At 35.7% G+C, this 27,916-nt stretch overlaps 1 protein-coding gene across 1 annotated transcript; it reads right to left on the reverse strand.

Moving 5' to 3' along the window:
• Positions 1–467: 467 nt before the first annotated feature.
• On the reverse strand, positions 468–27,748 carry si:dkey-24l11.2 (uncharacterized protein LOC100034462 homolog). The gene is made up of 12 exons (XM_056478489.1): positions 27,602–27,748; positions 23,609–24,292; positions 18,022–18,081; positions 17,885–17,937; positions 17,621–17,765; positions 14,112–14,476; positions 9,673–9,901; positions 6,778–6,895; positions 3,396–3,507; positions 3,148–3,259; positions 1,178–1,290; positions 468–696 (listed from the first exon to the last, which is right to left on the reverse strand). Exons 1-12 carry the CDS (start codon positions 27,629–27,631, stop codon positions 627–629), a joined length of 2,091 nt encoding a protein of 696 aa, XP_056334464.1. The 5' UTR covers positions 27,632–27,748; the 3' UTR covers positions 468–626.
• Between the last annotated feature and the right edge of the window lie 168 nt (positions 27,749–27,916).

Genomic DNA, 27,916 nt, shown 5'->3' on the forward strand with positions numbered 1-27,916 from the left:
AAATGATTTAAGATCTACAACACAATATTTCAGTAAATTTAAGACTTTTTAAAGCCTAAAATTTTAAGACATTTTAAGACCCTGCGGACACACATAGTAAAAACAAACAACATATATATTTTTACATAGGTTTATTTCATTTGGACTGATGGAAAACAGCAATATTTTGCATTTCATATTCTGCTCATTGCACCACTATACATGTATTTTGGATAAAAGTATCAATAATTTGAATCTTTTTAAATTAGTGCTTTATGAAAAGGCATTACCAGGAATTTTTTATTTTAAATTGTTACAAAAATCTCCATAATGACCTGAACCTGTAGCAAGTTCAAAATTTTAAGTTCAAATTATTCCTTTGAGCAATTTACAAATTAATGTGCACTTGTATTTACATACATTTTAATCTTGATTTCTAACAGCAAGCAAAAAGACGGATGAAACAGTACAAAAAGTGGACACAGATCTTTACGCTGAATATTGCAAATCTGTCAGCTGCTTTATTTCAAAATGAACTGTACATCGCAAGAAAACAATTCTGTGAAATCATCTGAGGAGGAAAAAAATATGACGATGATGATCTGAATCAGATCAGGAAAAAGGAGCTAAAACTCTGGTGTCTTTATTTACTTTTTTTCTTTTTGCGCTTTCTTTGGCACCGTTTTCGATGTGTTGGCATATTTGTGCCGGTCGTTCCTGCATAACAAAAATAAGATTAGAGCAAAAGTTCATACACAGTTCAGAAGCAATAAAAAGAGTTCATGATCTGGTCGTTTTCAATCATTTTAAATCGCATGGGTCACCAACAGTTTACACATGCAATAAAAACTAAACAGTTACATTTTAACTTTTAGTTCAAGGTTTAAATATGTTTATCTCTATGGGGGGTATATGGATCAACTTGAATGATGACATTTTGTAACATATTTACTGTGAAAGTAGGTGGAAGATTCATTTTATATGTAACACTTATGAATAAAATTATCCATTAGTTAACAGCATTTATTAATCCTTTACTAATGCATTATTACAATTTATTACAAGTACTGTAATAACTGCTTGTTCATGTTAGTTAATACATTAACTAATAGATCATTTTAAAGTGTAACCATTTAATATTCTACAATATTTCAGTGCAGAATAGTTTTATATCGTGAGGGAAAAGCAGAAGCAGTACCTGTTCATCTTAATCTTGTTCCTGCAGCCCTGTCCACCCTCCCAGTAGCTTGTAAAGGCTCCTCTTGTCATTATGCCTCCACAGCCAACACACGGCTTACCATTGCTGTATGGCTAGAAGGAGACAATAGAATGGCAAATTACACACCAAAATGGGTCACTCGCGAGCCTTTTAGCAGCAAAATAACAACACTAATGGAAATGAAAAATGTATACAGAAATAAATCAATACTATACTGAGTATTGAGCACTACTATATTGAGCACTCTACTCCAAAAGTAGTTTTAAGGTTTCAAAACCTTACATTTGAAGGTAATAGTTTATCAGAAGAAGAAAAGAAGCATAAATAGTTCGTGTTGCTTACGTTTTAGCACATTGCTAACAATCCTCCCTGCTGAAAAAAACAAGCTAGCATTTTAAATATACTGCTAACATGCTTTTACAGAGTACTAGCACAATTTCTAACTTTACTAACATGTTTTTAACAGATTTATTAGCATGTTTATTATATTTTAACAAGTTGTTGGCATATGTTAACATGTTGGCATGTTTTGGCAAGTTGCTAGCATGTGTGTGTCCAAATTCGTAGGTGTTAATCTGAAAATGCAAACATTTATGTACAGAAATATAAGACATTAGCAAAAAGATAAGGTAACTAGATCATCGTGATGTCCTATGATCAAGGAGTCTGCCTGGTTGGGATTGACGGTTGGCCTTAATCTAATTGCTATTCACCTTATTTTGTGCGTATGAGCGGGCGCAGCCATTTGAATCTTTTTGACTCAAGACTTCCGGTCCCATTGACTTCCATTCATTTTTTCAAGATTAAAAACAGCTCGTTTTACTGCTCGATTTTGCAAACTGATATATTATTTGATTCTACTTGGTCTGTATAGTCAAGCAAACACTTGTTTGTAGAGCAAGTAGTTTGACCGTTTTCTGCCATTTATTATTCCAAGTTATTTCTCCCATAGGAAACTAAATTGAAAGTTCTAAAACAATTGCAAAAACAATCGCAAAAACCGAGTGCACTTCAGCATTGAAGAATAAGGTCAATGGGAAACACCTGTCATTTACTACTCTGGACCCTTTAAAATCACATGGCTGGCGTTTGGAACTGTTGTTGTTGTTTTGTACTGGACTTTTTGTTTCGTATTGTTTTATTCAATTACTTTGTACACCCAACATTGCTACACTACATTACATATTCATGCATACACCTACATCTGAAACACTACTGATTCCTGATTACTACATTTACATATTTTTGCATTAAGTTGTTTAAAAGCGTTTCTTATAATTGTCTTTCTTCGGTGTCCATCTTTTTTTTGTTACGTCATTCTGAGTCACGTGGCATAACAATCATTGCATGAAATAATAAAAAAAATAATAACTTGCCATTCATTTATAACAAAAACAGCTAAAGTGATAATGTGAAAATTCTATCATCACTCACTGTAATTTCTTACAAACATATACTGTATGAGCTTCTTTCTTCTGGTCTAGACAAAAGATATTTTGAAAACTGGGTTACCAAACAGTTACTGGTCTCCAAATAACTTTCATAGTATGGGGAAAACACATTTGAGGTGAATGGTGCAAATCAGTGTTTGGTGGACAGTGCCTTTAGTGTGTTTCATAATGTTACCTTGTGGAAGCGTGTTTTAAAATGTTACCAATACTGTTTTCCTGAGTTGCGATCAACTATAAATCTGGATTTCACTGGTTTGCCGCAAAACCACATGGGATTGTTTGTTCTTTCCTTTGCAACAAATGTCTCATGTTTTTGTCTATGCAAAATGTGGGTCAAATTTCAAGTGTTGCACCTGAGTGTTGTAATATTTCCAAAGGTTTAACGAGCGGGAAAACCTGGCTAACTGGCGTCTAATTTTAATAGAATATCTGGGTTAAGGGGGATTGAGGTGAATGTAATCCTGCTTCAGTCGGTCTGAGGGAGTTTCTGTCGCTGACCTGCTCTTTGGCACAGTAACCGCAGATCATTCTGGTGGCCAGCTCCATCAAATGGTCCTGGTCTTCATCATGGCATGCGTCACACGGGTATGCCCGACCACAGCATGGAAATCTGGTGGGACAGACCATTAATACAAGATGGAAGCCTTAAATCAGAGCCAAGGGCATTTTGTAGGTCAAATACAACATGTGGTACACACAGCAAGAAAATAAACCTCTTATAGTCAGCGCATTGTTCTGATATTTACCTTAGCCACCGGTGACTTTGTCTGAAATGCTTGCAGGCACCTTTATCAGGTAGAGGTTTTCCTTGCTGAACTGCAGGGTCTCTGTAACGTCGAGGATATTGACCAGCTGCACCTGTAAATTCAGTACGTTAGAAAAAACTGATGACAAGCCATTGAATTATCAGAAAATAACACACAACAGAGGTAGTGATGAAGCCATGACATGAAGAGAAGTGGCTGTTACACCACAGGTGTGCATTATATTATAATTTGACGAACCAGAGCCAATTATTCTGCTTATACTATGATTCAGATGTATTCATACGTTGTACATAAAGAAATTTGAAGGTTTTTGTTCTCAAACAGCTCCTGGAGTGTAGAACTATCTACGGATCTTAATTAGAAGCTATGTTTGAAAGCTCTTAAATATTGCTCTCAGAGGTAGTGTTGCAAGGGCATCAAGCTTTGTCCACAGCTCTCCCTGGCTTCTGAGGTGGCTTTTTCTGATCAAATTTTGAAGGCAGCATAGATGTGTCCTACAATATCCCACAATCCTGTGCGATCCATTACTAACAGCTCATCTAAAAAAATGGCATCTTGAATGCCACTTAAGTAAGGCTGGGCAAATAATCGAAAATTAATCGAAATCGACATTCAGAACCTATAACTGATCTCATTCTTCCAAGTCATTTTTTTCAAATATTTTCCATTCTACGTGTGGAGTCACGTGACCCTGCTCTGTTAAGCCTATTTATACTTCTGTGGCCTTTATACATTTTACAGCCACATCTAATCTCTGGTCAGGTAGGACGATGGACCCATTCCTGAGCCTTACTTTGCACTTCATTGACGATGATTGGAAGTTGCGCTGAGATATCTTGTGACGGCATATTTTCCATATTATTCACATTAAAATATTTGTTTACAAAAGATGCAAGACTTCTTTTATTTAGAAGAAATACTGCTTATTTTCAACTTTTAATATGAAAAACACTGAAAATTATTTCCATAAGTATTTCCAAAAGTGGAAGTTATTTATTTTGACTTCTTTATAAGAAAAGTTTTTTAGGCAATGTGTGTTTTAATTTCAGTTGTTCAACGTTGATGTTTAATAAATAATCACAGATAGTAGATTTCACTTCATGCACCCTACATTCAGAAATCGCTCACCTGTAATATGTGAGCATATTTACTGTACAAAACCCGTCAGTGAACTATGAGAGCAAAAAATAAAATAAATAAAATCGTTCACAGTTAAAATGTTCAACTGAGCGAGATTTTGATTTTACACCAGATCGCCCAGCTATACACTTAAGAGGCAATTTGTGTGTAAATGTAAATTTTTTGACCAACATTTGCCATTTTTGCATGCTGAAAGGTTCTTATTGAAGTAAGCAAATATCCCCTTAAGGGGTCGCACAACGGATGCACCGCGCCACGCATCGTCATGCATTTTAGAACTGTAAACATAGGATTTCTATCAGGGTACGCACACTGCAAATTGGCAGCTTTCTGCACCACCTAGCTAAGATTCAGGACACTGTTTACATTTCTGCCGTGCCACAGAGTGAATAGTTAGAGAACATGCCTATCTTTCAACTGTCATGTGCACAGCGTGGTACTGCACAGCACATCCGGTGTGCGACCCCCTTTATTTTAGTTACCCCTTTAGTTATCACCAAAGCTCTCTCTATTTTGTTGTTTGCCATAACATCGTTATGCCGTCTCAGAAATCTGTCAGAAATCCTTTTTACTAGGTGCTTGTGCAAAAACACTGCCTCCTGATTCACTTCCTGACTACATTGTATCAAAGTCCTTTTAGCCAAGTCATTTCACTCGTTGGCCATTTTTGAAACACCTCTCGGGCAGTGTGTCTGAATGGGAAAACATCAAATTTTCCAAAATTGCTTGCCAAGCTTATGACAAAATTTCATATTAGAACTCAACATTCTAATTAAAAGTCGGCGCCAATAGCCTAGTGGTTAAGTACGCCAACGTGTAGCACCAAGGTGCTCACGGCATTCAATTCCCGGCTCGAGGTCCTTTGCCGATCTTTCCCCTCGCTCTGCTCCCAATGCTTTCCTGTCTGTCCTTCACTGTCCTATAACATTAAAGGGGAAAACCCCTAAAAAATAATTTTAAAAAACCCAAAAAGAAACCCATTAGACCCATAACCCGTAACAACAACTGTCTCTTTAGTTTAATTTCTAAACATTCTAAATCACATGAAATCTGCAGAAGTTTACATCTGGTTTGAGCCCCTCTACCAGAGACCCGTCAGTCTATAAAGATTGATGATTGGCTCCTGTACTAGAAGGCGGGGCTTCATTCGCCATCTTGACCATTACACTTTTCCCCATTCAAAACTGTACAATCAATATTACAAGAAATCAGAGCATGTGAACACAAACAGAAGTGACGAAACTAAGCAAATGATGCATGACAAGAGGGAACATGAAGAAGCCATGCCATTTTGTCACATTTCTTAAATATTTCCAAAATATGTATATTATCAGACATATTTGGACGAGTGAATCCCTCGGTGGTGAGCGAGAAGTACTTTGAAAATGGTATGTAAATGGTGCTTTGTTTACAGTGTGTATGTGTGCAGCACAATTTCTGGTATCCTTTTGGGGAATGACAATACAGACTGCTACCACTCACAGCTATGAAAAGATTCATCCTTTAATGGAGGCACAGAACGTACAAGTACATTCTGTTTTCAAACAGCTGCCATCTATTTGGTGTGTTCTCGCACTGCTTTATGGTCCAGATGAGACCAGACGCAAGGTGACAACAGTCGATTTTCAATGCTGCTAGTTTTTTGACAAACATGTTTGTGTCCCGATCTTAAGCTTTCAGATGCAACCAAATACAAGTTTTGACTTGATTTTTGACAGCTTTAGTGATTGAGTGTAGTGATTAGAGCTGTTATGTGGTTCATGACCTGCCTGGAAGAACTTTCCAAAACAACAGTACATACCGTAGCTTAAAATGTTCATCAGCCAATCGGAATCAAGCATTCTACAGCCCCGGGTTTGAATAATAATCATTTTCTTTTCTATAACGCAATGTTTCAGGACGTCCTACATACAGACTGAAGGTGTCCAAAACCTGTTTGTTTGCATATTTTAGTTTTTCTTCTCATGAGAGGTGATGTGAATACTTGTGGCTCAAAAGGACTGTGTTGCAGTTTTATGAATGTTTTGCCCTCCAGGTCACTGTGCCAGTGAATTTGGGGCATCCAGACCAACACTATTTGTCCCTGCTAATCTTCAATGGGAAACCAGGTGCTGGCAGTAAATAATCCCTCACAGCGAGATCAACTCTGCACACAGGGCATTCAGTGTACAAGGAACGAGACATGTTCACAATAAATGAGGATGAAGGACAAGAACCAGACCTGTCTGATTTTTGGTCTCCGGCTGAATGAATTGAAAACGTGTCGCCTCCACAAATATGCTGAGTTTGAAATGACAATGTTGGCAGTTCTGCTCCCAGTTTTGGCCATAGGTCAGATTCTATAAGAACAAAACAAAAACCTGACATTAAAATTTACTTCTCTTACCGTTTCATTTTCTTACAAATTCTCAGAAAAGATATACATTGAGAAATATATAAAAGAGATGTATTTTTTATCTGACTGTTAAACTGTAGAGCTGTGAAAGTTAATACGTAAATATGCTAATAATTATATATATATATATATATATATGCGATTATTTTTTCTAACGTTTACTGCATATCAGATGCACTTGATATATAAATGACATACAGAAATACAGCATTTAAAATATTGTAATTTATTTCTGTGATGATTCTCTCGTTGATTTTCTGATTAAAAACACCTTTTATTGTTATATATTTTAAAGATGGTCATACTGCTTTATATTTTTTTTAAACATTTGTTTCTTTGATGAATTTAAAGCAATTATTTGAAGTATAAAATAAACATTTTAAATTTGTCAATTATTTATCCTTGTTCCAATTATATCTGAGTTTATTTCTTTGTTGAACACAACAGAAGATATTTTGAAGAATGCTGGAAACTGATTGACATCTGTAGTATTTTTTTATAGCATGAATATCATTTCAGGGGTGTCACGGTGGTGCGGTGGGTAGCACGATCGCCTCACAGCAAGAGGGTCGTTGGTTCGAGCTCTGGATGGGTCAGTAAGAATTTCTCTGTGGAGTTTGCATGTTCTCCCCATGTTCGCGAGTCCTCCGGTTTCCCCCACAGTCCAAAGTAGTGGTGTAACGGATCACAAATATCACGGTCCGGATCACACAACAGTTTTTGAGTCACGAATTGGACCATTTTTCGGATCAGCAAAAAAAGGAGGAGAAAAATGGCATTGCTTTCTATTTATACAAAAATATTACTAACCATTGGTTTTAACAAACAGAACTTAGAACCTGTAATTTTTATGAAAAAAAAACATCAAGTTAGAACCAGCTGAAAAAAGGAAAATATTCAATACAAAAAATGATCTGTTGCTGAAAATGCTATATACAACATATCATATTTATCAATGAATGATTCAACAATTCACACATAAAACTTCATGTTTCATTATAGGTGGATCATTTTTGAAAACCTATTCAGTGACACAATTTTGATGGTTGTTTGTCGCCACCCATTGGTTACACAACGTAACTGCTTTCACCAGCGTCAAGTCCATTAAACAAGGATTTTAATCTTTACCTGTTCTCCCAGTACTTCTGTGTTATTTAATTTTTTGTAACTAACTGAAAAAGTGTAAAAACTGAATCTCTCTCGATCAAACGAAGATTTGAATGCAGCGCTTATTAGAAGGATTAATAAACATATGCAAATCATTATCATTTTTCGTTCACGTTGCGCAGGTTTGAATTGAGATCCCGATCTTTTAATATTTAATTGTGCAGCTTTACACTGAATGCATTAATGCAGGCTAAACAAACAGTGACAGAAAACACATTTAATTATTAGCCTAAAAAAGCATTTAGGTCCCACCACAACTTTTTCTGCCATTGTTATAATTTACAAGGACGCCAAAACGCTTTCATACGTTTGAATGATGTGGGAGGTGATCTCTCTGCAATTGTTATAAATGTTGGATTAACCTACATGTTCAAAAATGTATTATTCCACGGGACATGTGTGTTCCGAACCATGGGGTGTGATAAACAGATAAACAGTGATGCGTTTCACCCCTAGTCAAAAGACATTCGCTATACAGTAGGTGAATTGAATAAAATTTAAATTTAAATTAAATTTGCCGTAGTGTATGTGTGTGAATGCAAGAGTGTATGGGTGTTTCCCAGTGTTGGGTTGCAGCTGGAAGGGCATCCGCTGCGTAAAACATGTACTGGATAAGTTGGCGGTTCATTCCGTTGTCGAAAAGAAAATTAATGTCAATGACTACTAAAATTATTTAAAAATGCCTTCTTTTGTGTTCAACAAAGGAGAAAAAAAAACGATTTGTAACCACTTGAGGGTTGAGAACAAAAATTTTGGTGTTAAATTTTTGTGAATATTTTTTCTTAAATGTGTCTTTAAAAAAGACAGTAATGCAGATATATGGTATGCTGCATATATATATGCTGCTTATATATATATATATATATATATATATATATATATATATATATATATATATATATATATATATATATATATATATATATATATATATATATATATATATATATATATATATATATATAGTATCCTCAGCAGTATTTATTTATTTATTACATATTTATTGCCACATTAGCAACTTATGGCTATTGCGTGGCCAAATGGATATACATTAAAATATTACATAATAAAAACAAATTCGTATTATACTAAAAAAGTTACTTAGACAAATATCTAAAATATAAATAGATAAAATTAACAAAAAAAATTATTCAAAGTTAAATATGATTTTTCAGTTCTATTTTTGATTTTAAAAAAATTTAAAACTCTTCCTGGTGGTACCTTTTTAAAAATGTCCATCAAAGTACTCTCCTTATAAAAATTTTTCCTCAGCAGTAAATAAATGTTATTTAAACAATGGTAAAAAGAGTAAAATGCTATTTTTAAATAAAAAATACTGAGATTGGGATTGTTTGTGATTGTATAGGTGTTGATGGCCAGATTGGGTAGTTATACATGAATGAAGCAAAAATAGGATTAAAGACCAACAACACAATATTTCAGTAGATTTAAGCCTTTTTAAGGCCTTGAATTTAGCTTTTGAGATTTAAGATATTTTAAGACTTTTTAAGACTCCACGGATACCCTGAAATATTATGTCTATCTATGCCAGACCTGAATTGTATCCTCCTTGTTGCAGTTGAGGCAGCCCACACTGAACTGAGAGTCCTGCAGTACCAGATCGACAGGAACAGCTGCGTGTAGGTCCAGATATCCTAAAACATCACTGTAGTGGTGCAGCATACTGGGCCTGAAGGCAGCTCTGATGTCTGCTCCACATTTCTCACACTGAGCAGTACAGGTCACATGTCCATTCAGGGTCAGGTCGGCGTCCACTTTACACCTACAAAGAGAAGCAGATGGATACTTTACACTCATGCATGAGGCAGCTAAATGAGACATTTAAAGAAAGAAGCGACCACATTTGGAGATGGTATTTGGAGATAGTAATGAAGTAATGAAGTCATTGCATTTGGAAACAGAGATGAGTTTCTCAAGGTGAATGTGTACCTTGGCTCTAAGGGTTAAACAACAAAAAAAGGTCAACAATCTTGGTGTTATTCTGAAGTCAGAAATGAATTTCAGTAGTCATGTCAAAGCAGTAAGTAAATCAGCATACTATCATCTCAAAAACATTGTAAGAATCCGATGCTTTGTTTCCAGTGAGGATGTAGAGAAACTTGTTCATGCTTTTATCAGCAGCAGGGTGGATTACTGTAATGGACTCCTCACTGGCCTTCCCAAAAAGACAGTCAGACAGTTGCAGCTCATCCAGAACGCTACTGCCAGGATTCTTACCAGAACCAGAAAATCAGAGAACATCACACCTGTTCTCAGGTCTTTAAACGCTCTTTAAACGTGCTTGAAACGTTTACACCATAACAGGCCATAAAATGCACAAATAATAAACTTTCACTGTACTATGATTAAACTTCGCAATTAATCCACAAATCACATGCGATCTGAACTGTTGTGCCTAGTCAATCGTGATCCATTCTTGACATCAGACTTGTGACTGCTGCAGACAATCTAATACCAATGCCGAAACAGTAGATTGCACAGCCAAGAATGATATAGCTGTGGTATGAACTTGCTTAGTATCAAATGTGTGTTTCAATCAGCCATACAGAAAGAACAGAAGAAAATATGACCCTGCCTGAATTCACAAATTTTGCTGATCATAGCTGCTGAAAACGATCAATTATTGTGAGGTTTAGGAATGTACTAATAGGTGGGATTAGAAAAAAGGGTACCTTAGGGTACTATAGACTGCAAAAATCAATCAGAAAGGAGAAAAAACTGTCAGGAAAAAAAGGTGTTTACATACTCTGTAGATATAATACAATAGAAATGATAGTGAACAATTTAACTTAATGAATCAATGCACATTTGGTAACTACTAACTAAATTAGATTCAGCAGCTTTTGCACATTCTTTTTGTGATTTAATAAAAAGGAAGAACAAAGTCATCATTAGTAAATGAACAGAGTAATCCATCAAGTTGTGTACATCAAATATCACCAATGTGGTCATTCATACTGTAAGTATCTATAACTGACCAAATCAAGAGTCAAAACTGTTTTTGGTCCAAAGTTTTCTTTTAAAGTGTACTATAAGTGTATCGATTTAACTGATAAAAATTGATGTATTTATGGATTGCAACCCTGGATTATTGAAAAAGGAAAAAATACCTAAAACCCTTGGGCCCTACCATACACCTGACACAATAAGGTGCAAGACGTATTTGGTGAGATTTATTACAATTTTTAGACCAGCGCAACCCTAATATTTATATTTTGCACCACATTGTTTAAATAGCAACACACACTACATGATCTAACTCGTTTGACAACGGCTCAGTCAAGCTAGCAAACCACAGCCAAGGAAATGTTGAGGGAGGAGCCGTCAGAAAAAGCTAAACACTCTTGGCTGCTTGTGTGCTGATTACATCACTGACAGTTTCAAGCTTTCAAGGGAGCATTTAAAAACATCGTCAATCAGCTGAGCAGATCAATCGCTCATCTGCAAGGTTCAAGTGGATAGATACACAGAGAGTTTTTAATTTTTGTAATTTAATAACTCTTTGAAATAAAACTAACATATCTATAACACCCTGACGTTTCCTAAATATCTGTGTATTTCTTTATAACATTGTTATTTCTTAAAATTACAAGCAGTAAATAACTGAGCATTTCTACCTTTAATTCAAAATGACAGCATGCATGTCTGCTACTGTTCGCTGTGACTTTAAATATGCATGCATTTTTTGCCTAGAAACTACCTGCTAACATAAACATACCTTTCTGATAGCAAAAACATAAAATTACTTCAGATATCTTTTAAAACAGCATTTTCTGTGCCGTGAAATAGCTCCTGTTTAAAAGTGAAAATGAATGCGAGGGCCAGACCTTTGCGTGTTCTAATATCTTAACTACATATTTATAGGTTGTATTACCAAAAAGATAATATTTTAGGGTAATGGTGTCATAAAATATGATAACAGACATTCAAAGCTCAATTTTAATATCTCAATAGAAGTTTTAAATGTAAATATGACAGTACAATATGACGTTTTATATGAGAATGACCTGCCTGGTAACTCTAACAGTTACAGAACGCTAGTTCCACTGTTATTATAGCCTACTCTCCGTGTTAACACAGAATGAAGTGCATCAATTCCCATTCTGGCCAATCACAGACGTTTCTCATGTTGATATGCTCTCTCATTGGCTGCAGCTCATCACTACATCTGACCGCACATGGGGTCGAGTCGGCTGACTGCACTGGAATATTCAGTATGTTGGATATTAGATTTCCATCTGCGAGGTGTCGGCGACGCTTCAGCGAGCCTCTTTGATGCGTTGTTCAGTAGTTCACACATAAAGACTGCCGAGTGCCCAGCACCCGCCGATTTTTTCCCGATCACAGCCTGATCTGTCGACGAGCTCGTTAACTTCCAAATCAGGCTCAAATGAGGCCTAAAATCCTGTAGTGTTAACTAGGCTTTAGACTTTGCATTCGTTAAAATGGAGCCCCTTATGTTATTTGAGAAGTACCACATTCACAAAACAAAATGTATGCCGACTCTACCAAACTGTAAACTCTTTTTTTATTATTTTAAATAGTTTTTAGAATTCACTGACTTCGATACATAGTAATCAACATTTTTTGTACATGTTTATAGTTATTGTACATGATTAACTTATGTTGCTAAATGTATACAGTTTTATGTATAACTCTGTACTCCCCTGTTTAATCAATAAAATAAATAAATAAAATAAATAAGGAAAAAAATCTCTAACCCCCTATGGTGCTTGGTGTCAACAGGCCTTAAAGCATTTATTCACTCAAAAATAAAAATATAAATAACCCTACTCCAATCCCCTGACCCCTTTGTTCATCTTCAGAACACATACAGTATTATATTTTACATGAGATCCAGGAGCTCTCTAAAGTAGTGATTGTTGCTTTCAAAGCACTGCATCACGAAGTTTTGAAACCTTTACAAATCTTTTGTTTCAAATCAGTGGTTCAAAGCACAAATCAAATTGGCAAGGTCATGTGATTTCCGTAAACGGTGGTTCCTTGTTATTACTGCTTTGAAACAAATCCACACGAATCGTGCAGATTCAAAAAGGAATACTAGATAAACTTTTGTTCTCCTGTTTAGAAGAGTCCATAAGTCGGCGCCAGTGGTGTAGTGGTTAGTGCGTCAACACATGCACTCCAGTGCTCATGGCGACCTGAGTTCGATTCGCTCCTCGCGGTCCTATGCTGATCCTTCCCCTCTCTCTGCTCCCCAAGCTTTCCTGTCAATACTCTCTACTGTCCTATCCATTAAAGGTGTAAACACCGAAAAAATAATTATAAAAAAAAAGTCCATAATTGAACAGACAATATAAGCATTTAAAGTAGATGAAAGAACACATATAATGCAGACACTTAATATTCAATGATATTAAATTATATAAATGCATTTGAAGTGTGTTTGAGAGAGCTTATTTTTTAGAGTTCATGTTGCATAAAACGGTTTTGACCAGCAGGTGTCCTTAGTAAGATTGGGAAAAAATGAGTCAATTGTTTAGAAGCTTTGAAAAGCTGTATATCTAACACCTGACAGGGAATATTTGTTGCACAAAACTGTTCTTGGAGCTTCGTATAATTACAGTTAAGCCAGTGAATTAACATGGAATATTTTGACAATTTTATTGGTTCTTTTTCTGGACTTTGAACTTTGGACCGTTGCTGCCTATGGAGGTTGAGCGAGCTCTCAGATTTAATCTAAAATATCTTCATTTGTGTTCTGAAGATTCATGAAGGTCTCATGGGATTGGAACATCATAAGAGAAGTAATTAATAACAGAATTTTCATTTTGAGTGAACTAACCCCTTAAAATAGAGTAAACAAAAATCTGTTTTCGCCACTTATGATAAGATTATCTTATATTATTAAGACATTCATTTTAAAAAGTATTTTAAAAGACCAGCAGTCTTATTAACATCTGCAACTCTAATTATAAAATGTTTGTAGTTGAAAGCAAGACTGTAATCACCTGTTGCACTTCAGAGACACTGCGATCTGTCTGGCCGCCACAGTAGCTGTTTGTTCACCCAGTCTCAGACCCAGCAGCTTAATTTCAGTGCCTCTCCGCCGCTCTCTGGTTTTAATGTTCTCCACCTGCTGGCTACCCTCCTCTCCATCACAATCAAGAGCCTCTTCATCTCCTTCCTCCTCCTCTTCTCCACCTTCATCATGCTCTTCTTCCTCCTCCAGCTCTTCTCCTGAGGCCATAGTGAGTGACACTATACGCTCAGGAGTGTTTGATTTCTTAGACGTGCTCTTAAAAACCGTGACCTTGAGTTGCTCATAGGGGACAAACTGTATTCCAGCTTTCTCCAGGTCAATGTCTTTTTTCAGCTGAAAAGATCGATAAGACAGGGATTGATAGTCAGATTTGTTGATAATACAGTTTCAAAGCACATCAACATACTTTTACGCACATTTTGGGGAAAACAGAGATGCATGCAATCTTAACATCCTCATTAAAAACAACATATACAATTAATTTGTATATTATTTGTTCTACAATAACAAAAAAGTAATCCAAATAAACAATGAAGAAAACATTTGCGATCATGGACCACAAAACAAGTTTAATTGCATTTTTTTGGAAACTAAGGTTTCTACAAGACCTGAAAACTGAATGAATTAATTTTCCAGTGATGTGTGGCTTCCTGTCTGTTTATTTTAATGATTTGAATACTTAGAATCTGTGGTTTCAAAAAAAAAAAAATAATTGTGTGTGGAAAGTATTCATAGCGCTTCACTTTTTCCACATTTTTTATGTTACAGCCTTATTCCAAAATGAATTACATTTATTTATTTATTTATTTCCTCAAAATTCTACACACAATACCCCATTTTGACATTGTTGCATTGTTTGATTTTTTGACATTGTTGCAAAAATATTAAAAATAAAAAACCTGGAAAAATCACATGTACATAAGTATTCACAGCCTTTGCTCAATACTTTGTTGATGCACCTTTGGCAGCAATTACAGCCTCAAGTCTTTTTGGAATATGATGCCACAAGCTTGGCATACCTGTCTTTGGGAATTTTTCCCTATTCCTCTTTGTAGTACCTGCAATACTCTGCAGTACCTCTCAAGCTCTATCAGGTTCAATTTTAGTCTCATCAGAACAGAGAATTTTGTTTCTTACGGTCTGAGAGTCCTTTTGGCAAATTCCAGGCGGGGTGTGGCTTCCGTCTGGCCACTTTACCATACAGGCCTGATTGGTGGATTGCTGCACAGATGGTTGTCCTTCTGTAAGGTTCTCTTCTCTCCACAGAAGAACCCTGGATCTCAGACAGAGTGACCACTGGGTTATTGATAACCTCCCAGACTAAAGCCCTTCTCCCCTGATCACTCAGCCAAGATGGGCGGTCAGCTCTAGGAAGAGTCCTGGTGGTTCCAAGCATCTTCCACTTACGGATGACGGAGGCCATTGTGCTCATTGAAATTTTCAGAGTAGCAGAAATTTTTCTGTAACCTTCACCAGCCTTGTGCCTTGAGACAATCCTGTCTCGGAGGTCTACAGACAATTCCTTTGTCTTCATGCTTTGTTTGTGCTTTGACATGCACCGTCAACCCTGGGACCTTATATAGACAAGTGTATGCTTTTACAAATCATGTCCAATCAACTGAATTTACCACAGGTGAACTCTAAATAAGCTGTTAAAACATCTCAAGAATGATCAGTGGAAACAGAAAGGTCCTGAGCTCAATTTAGAGCTTCAAAGCAAAGGCTGTGAATACTGATGTAGATGTGATTTTTCAGGTTTTTTTATTTTTAATATTTTTGCAACAATGTCAAAAAATCTTTTTTTCACACTGTCATTATGGGGTTTAATGAATTTAATCCATTTTTTAATAAGGCTGTAACATAAAAAAATGTGGAAAAAGTAAAGCGCTATGAATACTTACCGGATGCACTGTATGTACACACTGTGAAAAGCACCTTTAAAGTTGTCCAAATTAAGTTCTTAGCAAAGCATATTACTAATTAAATTAGTATTTGATGTATTTACAAAAGAAAATTGGCTAAATATCTTCATGGAACATTAATACTCCAAAATAAAAATCAAATAATGATTTGTCACAAAATTATATATTTTTTTACTCATATAATGTATTTTTGGCTATTGCCACAAATAACCCCATGCAACATAAGGTTTTGTGGTCCAGGGTCCCATTTATGTAATTTTTGAGCAACAAAAACTTTGCTCCAGCAAATCATGTGACAGACAACTAGACTAACCAGTGGACCGATCACAATGAACATCATCCCAAATGTTGTATTAATTTTTGGTTTACAGTAGATTCTCTGAATCCAACTACTTTCAGTTTGCTTACTGATTATTTTGACCATTTCCTTAGAAATTGTTTCTTTATTTTCTTAGAAAGTTCTTTCTTTCTTTTTTTGTATGCTTTTTTTTAAACACCAAACAAGAAGAAAGAGTCCTCTGAAAATATGCGTCTCTTCCCACTTCCAATTCACCTCTGGTGTGGTTTGACTGAAATATGAAAACAAAACGGACCAAAGTTTGGTGGTCAAGAGTCAAGAGAGCTTAAACATGCTGGAATAAAAAAAAAAAGCACTGACAAATAAAAAACATCAATTTGTCAACACACGTCCATGCAAAATCTCACAGTACATGCAAATACTGAAAGGTAAACCCAGTTGCTTCGTGTCTGTTTATTTTAATGTCTTGATCATACAGTTCCTTGTTGTTTGTACATTTTCAGCCCTAATAATCTGCCAAATTGCACACTTCATTTGACATGAAATATAACTTGAATGCCATGTTAGCAGGATTTACTCAACAACATTTACAGAACAAAAATGTACAAACAAGAAGGAAATGTACGACCAGGACGTTAAAATAAAGAAGCAGGAAGCAGCTGGGTTTACCTTTCAGTATTTGCATGTGCTTTGAGAATTTGCATAGACGTGTGTAGACAAATTGATGTTTCAGTGAAAAAAAAAAAACTTAAACAAAACTGGAAACACTGGTTCATCACATTTGGGATGAACCACATATTTCACCTAAAACATTTCAATTGTGGTCTGCGCCATTTATAGTGCATTTCTATATTTGTAGGTGTTGTGAGAATTTGTGTGTTTTGTCAAGCTGTGCTGTTTTCTCAGTATGCCAGTGTTTTTCTATTTTCATATACACATTTGAGCTACGTAACAAAATCATGAACCAACAACAGGACATATATAATATCTCGTTGCAATGATAAAAAGCTCAGAATGCTCAAGAATACAATTTTTTCTCATCTTGTATGTGTATGATATTATATATTATATTGTATGTGTAATAATGTACTTTTGATTTTAGGTTGCTTTTTCAAAAAATCTGGCAGGGAACAATAAATGAAAATTAGCCCTTGTGGCTAACTCTGGCTTTGATTGATGAGCACTGTCCATGTTAAATTAAAAAAAAAAAGAAAATTTACAACTGAAGCATCCTCATTGTCTGGTATATATTCTAACCTGTCTGGCTCCCTCAGTAAAGAGTTTTTCCATACTGCGGTCCAGCCAGCGCAAGTAAGGCCTGAAAAGCAGCTCAACCCTCCCCATCAGCTGATTGGTGGCATGTTTAGCCTTCAGCCATTCCTCTGAGGCCTTCTGAACATGTCTGCATTCACAAAGCATAAAATAAAGCATTAAAGCATAAAATAAAGCATTAAAGCATAAAGTTGCTGATTTTAGTCTACATTCCTATGTGCAATTCAGAACTGCAACATGCCTTCTCACCTTCCCATTAGTGACGGTAAGTCCTGGTCCTCAGGAACATCCACAGTGAAAACCTGTGATACATTAGCTTTCATTAACAACTCCATAGTTTACATTTAATATACAGTATAAATCTGAAAAATGTCAAACATCCACACCTCTTGAGGGTAACTCTCAGGAAAGCTGACCATGATGTCCACTTCATTAAGGTCAAATGGCTACAAAACAGAAATACAAGAATCAAAAATAAAGAAAGGGCCAGCACAGTGTCCTGATCTATAACTTGCATAGAAATCCTTGGAAAATATACATGCATGAATTACTCTGTCTAATATTTTCCTATACTTCAACATAGTCCAAAAATCCTCAACATTTTATGGGTCTCTTCTATCAACTTGGTTTTTATTTTCTCTTAAATTCAGGTCAGGTGATTGGCTAGGCCAATCATTAATTTACCTTCGGCTTAGTCTCTATTTCAGAGGTCGCCACAGTGGAATGAACCACCAACTATTCCAGCATATGTTTTACGCAGCGAATGCCCCTCCAGTTGCAACCCAGTATTGGGAAACACCCATACACACATCCTGGACAATTTCGTTTTTTTCAATTCACCTATACTGTATGTCTTTGTTCTGTGGGGGAAACCAGAGCAGCCGGTAGAAACCCACACGAACATGGGGAGAACATGCAAACTCCAAACACAGAAATGCCAATTGGACCAGCCAGAACTCAAACCAGCGACCTTCTTGCTGTGAGGTGATGGTGCTAACCACTGAGCCACTGTATAGCGCAGCTTTATTATCTTTACTCATGGTCTTGCTTGAATGTCTTCTTTCTTTGTCATCCTGGTAATGTACAGTAGGTGTTTGGACTGAAGCAGCTAATGTTAATTTGTTAATTGCCCTTTCTTTGTGTTTAATACTTATTTAACTTGCTGTTTACCCACAGTCAAACCAAAAATTATTCATACCCCAGGAATCTCCATAAAAGGATTTGTTATTAAAAAGTATACTGGAACAAAGGACAAAGTAATGTAAAAAAGGTTGATAGCTAACATTATCAGTAAAGCTTTAGGCTTTATCAGTATATGGTGATATATGATGATACCATAACTCTAAACACCATGTCAGCTATATGATTTTGCAACAGAGATATCAGTTATATTTGTAACATACATATTAGGGTTAGTCCATTTTATGGCCCATATGGGCCATATGTTCAGCTTTAATTCATTCATTTTCTTAATTCATCCCTTTATTAATCTGGGGTCGACACAGCGGAATGAACCGCCAACTTATCCAGCACATGTTTTACGCATCTCTGGGAAACATACACACTCATCCACTACAGACAATTTAGCCTACCCAATTCACCTGTACTGCATGTCTTTGGACTGTGGGGGAAACCGGAGCACCCGGAGGAAACCCACGCAAATGCAGGGAGAACATGCAAACTCCACACAGAAATCCCAACTGACCCAGCCAAGGCTCGAACCAGCGACCATCTTGCTCTGAGGCGACAGCACATCCTACTGTGCACTACATCGCCCTGTTCAGCTTGTAATGTAGAAGAACTGATTTCATCATTTATTATAATTAGAAACGTTTCTTGAGGTGCAAGTCAGCATGTTGAAATGCTGCATGTTGAAATTTAAAAGATTGTGTGCCAAGAATAAATTACATTTTCAAAATATACTAAAATAGAACATAGTGATTTTATAATACCATTACCCTAATAATATTTCATACTAGTGTATTTTGTTTTGATCAAATAAACAAAGATTTAGTGAGCAAAAGGGACTTCTTTCAAAAATATTAACAAGAAACTTATCAACCCCAAAAGCATAGGAATTTTACAAGGACTTCAAAATGATTAGGCTAAATAAACATCTACATTGTTTAAAAACCTTACTAAAGTCCATCCAGATTTGAGTAACATCCAATAGCTTTAAATAAGTTTTGCAAACTACCATAATACAAACGTAATCCCTTCTTGATCTTCTTCCATTTTGTTTTGCACAATTAGCTGAATGATACAATATTAAGTACTGGCAAACACTTCAGTGCTCCTTAATTTCATTCCATTAATACTATCCAGAACTTTGGCACATGATTGCTTATCTCTGTAAATGGTTTGAAAAAAAAAAGAAAATTGTATTGATTTCCATTACCTTTAATTCATTTTAAAAACTAACTGACTAGCAAAATAAATGATATATAAAGCTGTCAATAACTGATCCAATAGAATATGGAAATGTTTTTACTGTACCTTCTAGCCACACTGCAAAAGATTGATTCTTCACTTGTTTTCCAGTACATATGTCTAAAGAAATATTTACTTGAAAAGCAAACTTACATAATAAAATGTAGATGTAGTTTATGATTAAAACAAAAAGAAATGGCAGCCATTTAGTTCAGAGAAATCAACCTGATTTAAACTAATATTTCATACTGTATTCTGTCTTTGACACAACATTTGTTCTTGTTTTAAGTCATAAACACACTTAATTTTGTTTAGTTTCTCAGAAGAGAGAGAGAGAGAGAGAGAGAGAGAGAGAGAGAGAGAGAGAGAGTGAGTTTGTGTGTACTGCCATATCAGCTTCTCTGGCTATGTTGTGGCAAAAAACAACAACAACAACAACAACAACAGATCAAGTTTACCACATTTTATAAATTTCACTTTTCTATAATTATAAAACTATTTTATGATTAAAAGCCTTTCACAGCAACAAATAATACATAAAATAAAATTCATAAATAATAATAATAATTGTTATTACTATTATTATTATTATAATTATTATTTAAGGTTTATTTTTTATAAAATTTTACAATTTTGGATGGATTCACATTTAAAAACAGATAAAACTTGTTGTCTGATAACATTACAAATAGGGCATTCCACAGATATATGTTTAACAGTTTGGTTTCTGTGGCAACATTGACCAGTTTCTCAAAAAACAAGATATCTTAATGAATATATTTTAACTGTACAGAAAATATTCTTCTTTTTTTGCAATCCTTGCATTATAAATGTGACCATATGATATCAATTAAAACATTTTACGGCCATAAAATAGGGAAGGGTGAATTAAGACATTATTAAGAACCTTAAAGAAAAGTATTTCAATTAATGCAGTCTAATTTGTTAATGTTTGTGGAAGTCAGTTTACTAATATTTGTGCTAAGACCCTATAAAGTATGGCTTAACTCATTTTGCATATGTGTTGATTGGAGAATCCCACTCTTTCCTTTCATCATCTCTGGTTGTTTGTGACCCAAGCTGTTTTCACATGTCATGATTATCATAATTTTGAGATAACAGCATGTGACCCTTAACTTAGAGCTATTCAAGTACTTTGATGGGAAATTATGCTTTTCAATGCCAACAATATTACTGCTGAGTAAACTGCATGTCATAGGGTATTTTATAGTGTCTTAATATTGTGTTGGAGTCCCCTACAACAAGATTAAATGAATTTTAGGTCAGGTTATAAGAAACATTGTAATTTTCTCAGTATAAACATTTAATTTTAGAACCATTTTGCAATGATTTCGATAAGATTTGCTTCAATAAGCTTATACCCTGCTCTGATTGGTCAGCTGACCAAGTCTGTTTTGATTGGCTTCTCCATATTTATAAAATGTTTTCACTGTGCAAAATTAATCAGCCAAATTGGAGTAGAGCGTAAAGAAAGCTTCTGAAGGGGCTGCCCTGCCAATATTTTCACTGCCCCACCAAAAAAAAAAGGAAAAGTTAATAGCTATTTCTTTGCCACATGTTTTAAATAATGTGTGAAATGTGTGTTTGATTCTAGAATTTGAATATTTTTAAAATGTTAATAAATGTATAATGAGCAAATCTGTGTGTTGTACCCACGTAAATGTCTGCTAACAAAACATTCTTTTAGTCTCATAATTTGATGTTGCTGTCACTTAGCTGTACTGGTTTTTACCAGGTTACAAAAAAGACATGGGCTGCATCCGAAACCGCATACTTCCATACTATACAGTACACTAAAATCAGTATGCGAGCCGAGTAGCATGTCTGAATTCATAGAATTTGAAAATCAGTATGCATGAAGTACCCAGATGACTTACTACTTCCGGCGATATTCTGCAGTGCGCATCCCATGCATGCTGCGATATCCCATGATGCCCCGCGAGCGAATTCATGAATAGGAGTAAAGCGACGCAATTGACGCATGTAGGTCACGTGACCATGACAAAATGGCAAATGTAGTACGTCCGAATTCCATTCATACTTCTCACATTCATACTGTATAGGAGGTACTTTTCTAACACTTGAGTAGTTTGTTAAATTCAAATGCAGTACTACTGAGTAGTAGGGGGTTTCGGACGCAGCCATGCTTACAAAATCCAATCATATAAGAGGACCTGAAAAGCAATATGGTGTTTATGACATCACAGAGAAGGTAGCATTTAAAGGCTTAAAAGCGTAAACCGTTTCTTGATTCTAAGACTGTATTTATATGCAATTGACAAATAGTTGCAGGCAAATTAAACTATCAAGGCAGCACCGATCGGGCCAGTAATTATTCTGTCTACTGACCCGCGCTTCTCGCACACTGGCCCCGGGCAATCGGGCAGTCCTTATTGTTGAGCCCTGAATTGGTACGATTACTTGTGCCTGAATACTTTAAACAACATAAAAATGCTCGCACAGTCACAGCCCTTAAAAACACATACAAATGACAAACTTTCACTCTATTGTGGTTCAGTTCTGCAGTGACTACACAAATCTCATGTGTTTTGACCTGTGATTCCTGGTATTGTTAGCTATAAATAAACTGTAATGCTAACTCAACATTGCATATCTTTGCAATGTGACTATTGCAGATTCACGATGCTGAAACGATTTACCATGCAGCCCTACTCTGAATCAAATAAAACTCACATAGTTTGGAGCTCTGAAAATGTTCGATTATTGTCATGTTTTGGTGTGTATTAATGAGTTGGACTGTATTAATTGGACCTAAAGACTTCCAAAAGTTAAAATCAAGCAGAATAAACACCATTAAATTCAGTTTGTCAAAATATTACACTTTTTTTACACAGTCCTCCTCTATACAGTATGATTCAGCAGATTACACACATTTTACTGTGATTTAGACAGCATACATAAGCAGAAAAATGTATTCAGTATTTGATTATACTGCAATTGATGCTGTTGTTTATATCCAAGTATATCCATTTTTGCCGCAAATACTGTATGTGAATAAACTATTCTGGGTTTAACAACATTGCAGACCGTTTATGTTATAAAAACTGCTAGATAGTATAAGACAATTGTCTCAAACTCAATTCCTGGAGTGCCACAGCTCTGCAGATTTTTGCTACAACCACCTCTAACTCACACATGTGCTTAATAGTCTCTAGTAGTCTTAAACACCTTGATGAGTTGGATCAGCTGTGTTTGATTAGGTTTAGAGCAAAACTGTGCAGAGCTGCGGCCCTCCAGAAATCGAGTTAGAGACCCATAGTATAGGACAATTTTCAAAAGCCCATATGACCTGGTTTCCAAATGACTGTAATTTTGATATATTGCATGAATGAACCTAAAATTTGTTCTGCACTCGATAGATCTCATGGGTCATTATGGAATTCTGTGTTCTTTCATTTAATCAGAAGAATCACCCACAGAGTTTTCCAACCCCCTTGGTGAATTTATGGGACTGCAGATGAATGCTAATCTTCGCTAATGGTTTAGTAAATCAGTGTTTACCCAGTCAGGATCGGTGGCTTCAACTGTGACTCTGTAGTAAGTGAGCTGTCCATCTTCTCGCTCCTGGACGATGAGCTTGTCTTTGGGGAATCTCTTCATCAGCTGAGCGATTTCTGTTTCTCGCAGCTGCTTGCAGACTTCTCCTGTGAGCTCAGCCAGTTTGACTTGCTCGTGACTTTTAGCGGGACGCATAGCTGGAGCGGAAGGCCTGAAGCTGCTCTTCTCTTTCGGACCCTGATGTTTGTCCTCCACCGACGGAAACTCTTGTGGATGCAAAAAACGACACCGATCCTCCATAGCACAAAACCCAGAGAGGAAGTAGCGACAGGGTCTTCTGGCTCTCTGTTGCCTCACAGGAGCAGGTTTATGGTTGGATGGAGGTGGAAGATCTTCTGTAGTCAGTTGGCTGTTTTCACTTAACTGTTGCTGTTGCTCTTTTGCTTCTTTCTCCTTATGAGATGTACCATTTTCTCCATCTTTTGGTGCACCTGAAGCTCTCTGATGAAGAAAGTGGCACCTTTTTCCATAATAGCATCGCCTGCCCTGAGAGTAGAAGCGACACAGTTGCCGTTCAGCCTTTTGGGAAACATCTTTGCTGCTTATCTCAGTATCACGGCTTGAGTTTTCCTTTTCAGTCTCAACTGACACAGATGAAGTTGTTGGTTCATCCTTAGGATCTAGTGACTGTAAAAGATAAAAAAAAAAATTATGTTTTACCATATCATTGAACTGCAAATGCACAGTTTCAATAGGAGATGCGGAATTGTTTTTGAGATCGTAGCTATGAATAAACAAAAGAGGCTTTTGGATCTTAAAACCACATTCCCACAATAATGAGCCATTAACTTTGCGTAATTATGGGTGACTAAAGTTCAACCGGCCACTGAAGCAAATAAATTCAAGCTCAAAAAAAAACCTACAGTGCTTAATTGTAATATTGTATAACGTTTTTTAAGCAGCAATGCGTAACTGTAAAGCTCTAATGAGGGGTAAAAATGTGCTCTGCATTCAACTGCAAAGAATAGAGCATTAGGAAGCACTAATAATCTGCTGGAAATATTTGATTAAACCTGACTCATGTGGATGGCATTACACCATAAAGTACCACGGATTTCCCTGCATTGTATTTACCCTTAACACACTTTAAACCAATAAACATGCATTTATATAACCCCTCAGAGTGAACCTTGAACCCATGGAGATTACGCAATTGGTGACTAGAAGTCTGAATAATTTCCTTGAATTATGGTGTCTCACTGAACTGGATCATCATTCTGATTTGGTGGAAAGTGCAGTCATACACTGTATTATTATTTAGTTAATTAACACAGGTGAAATCTGATTCGAACACTGATTCAATGGTTTGAACACTAATCCTGATGGTTTGTGGCTAAATGCAATTGATGAGTCTATGAATAATGGCTAAATGTTTCAACTGATTCTAGGTCAGTTTATAATGCAAGATTTTTTTGGTGAATTTGAATACTTGCGCAAATATAACTCAAAAAGAAGAATGCTTTAAATGATTCAAGTTTACCAAGACCTGAAACACTTAATTAGACATGAAAACAAGCAGCACATTATTAAAACAACTTTTGAAGAACATTAAAATCTACAGTCTAACACCTATATGGTGTCATATTTGAGATGTGAATTTCAAAGGCCTCTAAATGATCATGTTCAAAAATATGCTGACAACTTTTGAAAGTTTACCAAATACCTTTTGCCTTCAGATTGACAGCTGATCCGTTAATATTAGGGGAAAACGGCCTTTACATGTGTGTCTTTATGATTTTTTACAAGTAAATTTAATGTATGATTAACTTTTATATTATTAGCAATATAACAAGACTGGGTTGGACACTGAAGCAACATATTTACCTGTACTTTAAAAAATCCTGTTAAAATGCAATTATCAAAAATAATACATGCACCTGTTTAGGCATGGGACGATAACTGTTTTCAAGGATACCACGGTTTGGAAAAGTCAAGGTTTTAAAACCGCCAAACTTTTCTGTAAAACTGTTCCTAAGGCAGTGTTTCCCAACCCTGTTCCTGGAGGCACACCAACAGTACATATTTTGAATGTCTCCCTTATCAGACCCATTAACTTCAGGTTTTGGAGTCTCTTCTAATCTTCTGATGAGTTGATTCAGGTGTGTTTGATTAGGGAGAGGTTGAAAATGTGTACCGTTGGTGTGCCTTCAGGAACAGGGTTGGGAAACACTGTCCTAAGGTATGTGTAAGATTTTTTTTTATTTACTTTTATTTATTTATTTATTTATTTGTTTTTTTTGTTGTAGGTTTTTAGGACAACAGTATCTCCAGCAGAAAAGATTTCCAAAGATGCCGTTTAAATGGTATAGAAATCTGTGTTTTTGAATCTAATGAAGACAGCAGGAGTCAATGATTTATTTGAAGTATTTAACCTGACATGTTTACTTTTCCAAAATATTTTAAATGTTTCTCAAAATAGAATATATTGTGTTCAAAGGGAAAAAAGTTTTTGCTTTTTACCCAGACATTTAAAAAGAATATATTTTAGAGCAGTAATCACAATACAGTGATATTTTTATCCAAGGTTATCATACTGTCAGAACCTTATACCGGCCCATGCCTACACCTGTATAATATTTATACATCTTTCAATCATTAAGACAATGCAATACATAACCTACTAACAGGGGCGGACTTAACCAATAAGCGAGGTACAGTAAGCAGCCACTTTTACGGGGCCTCAACAAATACCAGGAAGCCTATATTAATCATGTAGCTCTTTTAGAAATTTTCTATCATATGTTGTAAAATCTGTCTACAACTGTTAAGATTTTAACATTATTACTTCTTTTCAGCCTTCTTTTTCAAACACCTGTCAGATGATGAGCACTGTGAGCTTGTTAAGAGATGGCCTGCTTAAATAAAAGATGATTCCCCAGTGAACAGTGACGGTCGCCGATTCACAAAATGCAGTTATTCAGTTCAAATGGTGAAAAGATTAGTTTGATTGATTGGGAATTAAATTTGATTTAATTTTACATTAAGATAATTCAGCAGTTTTCAGAAATTGATACACAGATATTAAAATCCAGGGCTACTTAACTGTATAGTTAGTTTGTGAACTTGTTTCTTTATTTCTGAATTAAATTTTACTTTAAGAAAATAAAGGTTGCACTTTAAATATATTTTAAACATGCAATTTATTTACAAACAAACAAACAAAAAATAAATTAATCTACAGAAAAAGAGCATGATTTAAGTTTCAGTGCTAGGGCCCCCAAATCACTAAGTCCGCCCTGCATACTAAATATTATTAGGCCTTAGTATTGAGCTCCATTTTCTCACTGTATAATACAGCATAATGCATCAAAAGGCTGTGCTAAAAACGTAAAACAGACCTTTTAACTTTTCTTTCATTATTATCAATTTCTTACAATATGTTAAAATTTGTAACTGTTCCAGATATATATTTGTGCCTATTGCTGCATATGTCAGTCTTTACAGGGTCAGTGGTAGTTATGGTTTAGATTACATTTAATAACTTTCATACACGTCTGGGCTACCATAAGGCAGTCTTGCAGTCACGCGCTTTTGTCCAGCAGGTGGTGTTTCGAGTGTTTCGAAAGTGAAACATTTTGCAAAACAATTCTTTCAGAGTTTTGGAAAGCATATATTTTCATTTCATTGTGTTCTCGTTTATACTACTTAGCATTTGTATTAACTGTCTTAAGCACACTGTGTTTCTAACACATTGCAGATCGAAATGAACATATTCAAAAAATTCATCCAAAAGATTCGATTCACTGAAGAATCGAACATCGCTAATATGCAATTTGCGATCAGGAAGTGCTGTTAAACTTGAAATGTAACAGTTTATAACACTGTAGTTTTGGATTACTTGTGTTGGCGATTATATGAACTGCCACTAACAATGTTCTGAATTGCAACATATCAAAACCACATGTGGATGTCGGTTAACTGAGGTTAGCCACTAACCTGCGCCACACCCGCACTTTCTGACTCCATTAGATCGACAAACACCTTGTAGTCAATGTAAACTGTCCAATACTTCAACGCTTTTAGCAGTCGTTGTCTGTCAATGACTACGTTTACCTTTGCGTTAGCATAAACATGAGTTTCTAAGATTGGAAGGTGTATATTAAACGAACAAAACGAATTCAAATGTCGTCTTCCTCCAGGGGTCGTCATAACGGCTCAAAAATCCCAATCCTCCATAGAAACGCATTCAAACATCAATACGTTTTTTGCATTGCCTAAGAAATTTGCGAACTTAAAACAGTAATCATTCGA

Source organism: Danio aesculapii, chromosome 18 (genome assembly GCF_903798145.1).
Source record: "Danio aesculapii chromosome 18, fDanAes4.1, whole genome shotgun sequence".
Classification (NCBI taxonomy): Eukaryota; Metazoa; Chordata; class Actinopteri; order Cypriniformes; family Danionidae; genus Danio; species Danio aesculapii.